This window comes from Lolium rigidum, chromosome 6 (genome assembly GCF_022539505.1).
Source record: "Lolium rigidum isolate FL_2022 chromosome 6, APGP_CSIRO_Lrig_0.1, whole genome shotgun sequence".
Classification (NCBI taxonomy): domain Eukaryota; kingdom Viridiplantae; phylum Streptophyta; class Magnoliopsida; order Poales; family Poaceae; genus Lolium; species Lolium rigidum.
In genome coordinates this window covers 313,360,900-313,366,207 of record NC_061513.1, presented here as the reverse complement: position 1 = coordinate 313,366,207, position 5,308 = coordinate 313,360,900, and the positions used below count along the sequence as shown (strand labels likewise).

Below are 5,308 nucleotides of genomic sequence, written 5' to 3'. Positions count from 1 at the left end.
CAATTCATCAACTTTCCTGACCAGGTATAGGTCAGGTGGCACGCCCTCGCATTAGCCAGGACGTGTGTCGGAGTTTGCGGGCCGTCGCCCGAGAGACCAGGGCCCACCAGCAGTTCTGGGAGCCTCCCGGCTATTCGTGTTGCTCGTCGGTGCTCGCCGGTGAGTTTTGGCAGGCAACACGCGCATAATCGCCCTAAAGATGATCAAGTGTGCAAAACCCGGTGGCGTAGATTGGTACGTCCGTCGTGCGCCGTTCATTAGGAAGTGATAGTACTCTGATTTTCCTCCGACCGATATGCATGCAAGTACCGCCTGTAATCCATTACCCACCACCGGACATGCAAACATGCATGAAGCAAATTGTATGCATACATGTGTGCAAAAGCAGTAACTATAATCAAACTATCACGGGAACACCGGCCTTGTCCAGTTCGATTTTGTTTTGTTTTCTAAAAAAAGTAGAGTTAATTTTTGATTTTTCCCATGTAATATCATATATGTAGAGTTTAGATACAATGTTCACGAGAAGATTGCTAACCTATGCTCGACAGTAACCATATCCTTCTTCTTTCCCTTTTTGCTTTTACCGCAACCCATTCCTTGGCTCCAGCTAGTTCCCATTACTCTAAAAAAAAGCTGATTCTCTTTCTCTCCTTCCAAATAAAATGTGAAACTTGTGTTAGTCGGTCAATTAAAGGCTATATGATTTCAGTTATACAAGGAACATGTAAAAATTTATCAGTCAAAGGCCATAATTCCAGGCTATCGCAATTCGCAAGTTCAGGTGGATGAATGGATGAATGCATTGCTGAAAAGAAAAGGGAGCCCCTCCACTCACACACATCCATAATCCATTCATCACATACTCGACGCAAAGAATCGTGTCCACCAGATTGACCCACTAACACAAACTACCTACCGCTGTACAACACCTACCTTTGACATAGAACCATATCGACAAATAACAAAAGAATCTCCGGTTATGGCGGCCACATGTCTGAACCGGTGCAAACTTCTTGCTGAAGGATTCTTCCTTACTGGCAGCGTCAAGGCTGTCTTGAACTGCTTGAATGCTGCATCTCACCATCTTTTTCGATATCAATTGCACGCTGCGCATGGTATTACACACAGAATTTAGGAACCTCAAAGAAAGTACAAACAGGATTTGACTAATCGAATGGAAGAACAAAACTACACCTAGTAAATATACATGCATACTCTACTACATAAAACACCAGATAATATATAAGCATAATCACAAGGAGATAGAAAAGGCACATTTAATTTACCATGTCACCAGGAACTCTCCTGGTTAAGTTAGCATTCGAGGTGGCTCGTGTAGTCGGTTTTCTTTTCTTGTGGAAGGATCCATGGAGAGAATCCATCATTGTACCTTCAGGCCACTGGCCACTTTTGTCACTTGGATCCAAGTTGCTAGGGCCCCATGTATACATCACAAACTTCCTCACCTGCAAACAACAAAGTCAATGCGCTGAATATGGACCAAAGATGCAGTACTGCGGATATATAATGCTCATGGTTGGACCAAGACATGCTTCACCTTGTCCCAATTCCGTTGAGCACGTTGTTTGCTCAGAATTTTCAGCATTCTTGTATCTTCATTGCGGAGTTTCTTTATCCTAGCTTCGCACTGAAAAGTCCAAATGGTAATTGGTTGCATACCAAATCAGTTTACATGTCGTCACATGCTTATTCCTTTTAAGTACCACAAAGTCAAAATCTCTGTCATAATACTACCAAATGGTACTATCAATTAACGGAAAAAAAAATCGCAATGATGCAAAGATACAGCAACACCAATCAGGAATACATAATAGAGTGTTAGCCGTTGTCTAAGTTATTTGTTGCTTCATTTACGACAGATGAAAAAAGTACTGACAAAATTCAGACACCATTAACCCTGTAAATTTTTCGAGATGACTTACTTGAGCCATGAGGCATAGGAATATCGCTACACTGAAGGCATAAAGGCCACCAATACTCGCAAGTATGCTAACTGCAAGTAACAATCACTATTATATGATAGAAGTGCGAAATACAAAAATTAGCTGAAGTTCAGATTCACAACCCATATATCTGCCAGTCAGGTTTATTGGGCTCTTGGCCCAACTTTGTTAAATGGGCCTACATATTTTTTTTTGTGAAAGAAATGGGCCTACAATATGTAGCTAAGAGGGGCACACGGTAAAATTGCATATGGTCCATTTGGTTGCTTTGGTGTGCAAGGATGCAAAAAATCATCTTACAAAATAATGGAACCTAGAAGTTGTGGATAAATACTTCCATATCTGGAGAAGAAACGAAGAATATGTTACTGCACCAGCCGCCAGGAATTGAGGGTTAAGTTACTTTCAGTCATTATGTGCAAAGCAGCATGGTTGTTCAAAGTAAAGCCCACTGGGTGCTGGAACTGAATTTCCTATATGCTAAAAGCAGAAAGATTTATGTATCCATATCTGCAGTAGCTTGACCATTTTAAGCTATAACTATGCCAGCCATGTTTAAATTTAAACAAATTAAACAGCTAAATACACATCAAATTTCCTTAACTACACACTAATCCAGGTCCTCTAGGATATGGATAACCTATAATGGAGGAAAATGTTTGAGACTATTGATATGGTATTTAGTTGTTCAATCTGAAGTAATGTTGCTATCAAATTGTTTACTATGAGATAGTGCGCACACCAAAAAAAAAAAGACTAGGCCACTAAGTAAATCGGTTACTACGAGCTTAGGTCCTCTAGGATTTAAAAGACCTATAATGGAGCAAAATGTTTGAGGCTATTCATATGGTATTTAGGTGTTTGATCTGAAATAATATTGCTATCATAATTCATAAGAAATTGGTAAGTATTACCTCTGTTCCTTAGTGAAAACGTTTTGGTGAACAAAATTAGTTTGCCAAAATGTCATACATTATGTAACGAGGTAGTAGGAGATAGTGCGCATGGGAAAAAGCCTTGTCCAGTAAATAAACTGCAACCAGAAATGCTCAGCTGAGACTCACCAGGGCCTAAGACGCTTTCATTGCTGATCTCCACGATATAGTCCGAGAGATAACTTATGTAGAGCGTAGTGTTTATGACTCCATCTGTAGGGTTGTTCAGGGAAGCATTCAAGCTGCTGACATCCGAAAAGGTAGACCCTTGGGTGAAGTCCTGAAGCAGTGGCTGCAAGAGCTTCAGGTCATGAAGCTTGCTGTACATCTGTGGAAACAGCTGGATCTTGAGCACGTTGGAGTCTCGGCCTCTGAACGTCTTGAGCTTCTCATCGCCATAGTTGTCCGAGTTTATGGTCCCGCTGACGAAGCTCACATGTTTGTCATGTCCGGTCTGCCTGGTTGTCAGGTTAAACTGGAAGCCGACAGCAGCAGCGGGCTGCCTCGGCAGGTCGACAAACTGCCAGGACACGTAGTGGTCTCTCGGCGGCATCCTGCAGCCGTTGCACTTTAGTGTAATAGATGGCCCCTGGCTGGTGTTCTGGCAGGTGTAGGTGAGGAGCGTCGAGAGGGGCAGCACCCTGAAGTCCATGAAGCCCGGCGTCCCCATCGCGATCGTCGAAGGTGGTGCCAGCTGGGCGCAGGACATGGCCGAGACCGTGGTGATGTGGAACTCGATGTCGTTGACGAAGGAGAGCAGGTCGGGAGCATTGGCCGGCTTGACGCGGTGCACCTCGATGTTGCGCCTCTTGATGGCCTGGTACAGCAGCCTGTGGAGGATGATTTCGGCTCAAGTGAGTGGGGAATTTTGAGTGTACTGAAGTTTGCTGAACCAGAGGACTTACACGGTGACTAATCCGATGAAGAGTATGATGGCGGCAACGGAGAACGTTCCACCCAGCTCTGTCTTCCTTTTCTTCAGCACTTGCTGGTCTGCCTAAATTAGGACAATAACAAAGGCAGCTTATTTATTTCGGAACTTCAGAAGGATATATTATGATTATGATAATAATATGTTGGAACAGGTGTACATCCACAACAACTTACAAGCGAAGGAACGGGCAAAGATGGAAATTTTTACATGGCAAAGAATGGAAAAGTTTTTCAAGAAAGATAATCCCAATTCTCCACATGGAAGCAAGCAAGCAGCCGGCCAGGAGGAAAAGCAGGAGGAAACGCGTGGAAGCAATCCAAAACGCATAGGCGAAGCAATCGAAGTAGTAGCAGTAATAAAGAGTACTAATTTATTCAATTCGGAATTACTTTGAGCTCAGTTCCTGCGCACAAGAATGGAAAAGGGCATTTCTTGGCCATGACGAATGCGAGAGGGGAATGAATGGATTACTGACCGCCCAGTGCTGGGTGTCGAAGATGCAGTCGAGCCTGCTGATCCAGAATCGGGCCCGGAAGAACCTCCTCCGGGTGCCGCTCGCGGCGGCATGGTGGCGGCCGGCGAGCCTCGCGGCGGCGCAGAAGGCGAGCCAGGAGAGGAGCGTGACGAGGGCGATGACGAGGAGGACGGCCTGGGACTGGGTGAGGCGGCGGACGGCGTCGAGGGAGAGGACGGGGGCGAGGAAGTAGAGGGTCTGGTTGCGGGAGCCGGCCCCGACGGCGCCCACCTGCCAGTCGGAGAAGGCGCCGCCGCCGCCCGAGGTGGGCAGCGAGACGCAGGCGGTGCTGTTGGCGGTGGAGGAGAGGTAGTAGCCCGGGTCGCAGGCGCAGAGGGTCGCGTTGTAGGCGAACATCCGCGCCGCCGCCGCGCACGCCGCCGCCGCCGCCATGGCCGCTGCTGCCTCGACCTCGAGTCCAAATCAATCACGCATACAGCAATTTCGAGGGGGCGGTGCTGGAGATGAGGGATTGGATTGTTTGAGCGAAGGGTTTGGAATTGGAATCGGATGCCTCGGCCTGCGATGCGGTGGAGCTGGATGATGGAGAATCCAGCTGTAGCACGAGCGAGCTTCAGCTGAGCTGAGCTTTGGATTGGCAGACTCAGCAACAAAAGTAATTCCTGCTGCTAGTGCTAGTGCTGTGTTAAAAAGCAGTAGGATGCAGCTTAATTAGGATACTCTTTTACCCATCTCACACTTCTTTCGAACATTATTAAGTACTTTGGACAAGTATAAATTAAGCACGTTTGGAGTACTGTATATGAAAATATTGGACAAAAGCATGCGCGGTCAACATCAACCCAAACGTACGTGATTGCCGTCTCTACTCTAGTGTCATCGACGTGGGCAGTTTGCTGTGGAAAAATCTGGAAGAGAGACACCAGCTGCGGCTAAGATCTTATTTTTAACACGAAAGATTTTATTCTATTAAGAACATTTTCCAAATAGGAGCGTG

General features: G+C 45.9%; 1 protein-coding gene across 1 annotated transcript; it reads right to left on the bottom strand.

Annotated features, from left to right (window-relative positions):
• Positions 1-756: 756 nt before the first annotated feature.
• On the bottom strand, positions 757-4,750 carry LOC124661374. The gene is made up of 7 exons (XM_047199235.1): positions 4,312-4,750; positions 3,808-3,899; positions 3,032-3,732; positions 1,947-2,017; positions 1,562-1,651; positions 1,290-1,469; positions 757-1,109 (listed from the first exon to the last, which is right to left on the bottom strand). Exons 1-7 carry the CDS (start codon positions 4,741-4,743, stop codon positions 1,047-1,049), a joined length of 1,629 nt encoding a protein of 542 aa, XP_047055191.1. The 5' UTR covers positions 4,744-4,750; the 3' UTR covers positions 757-1,046.
• Positions 4,751-5,308: the final 558 nt, after the last annotated feature.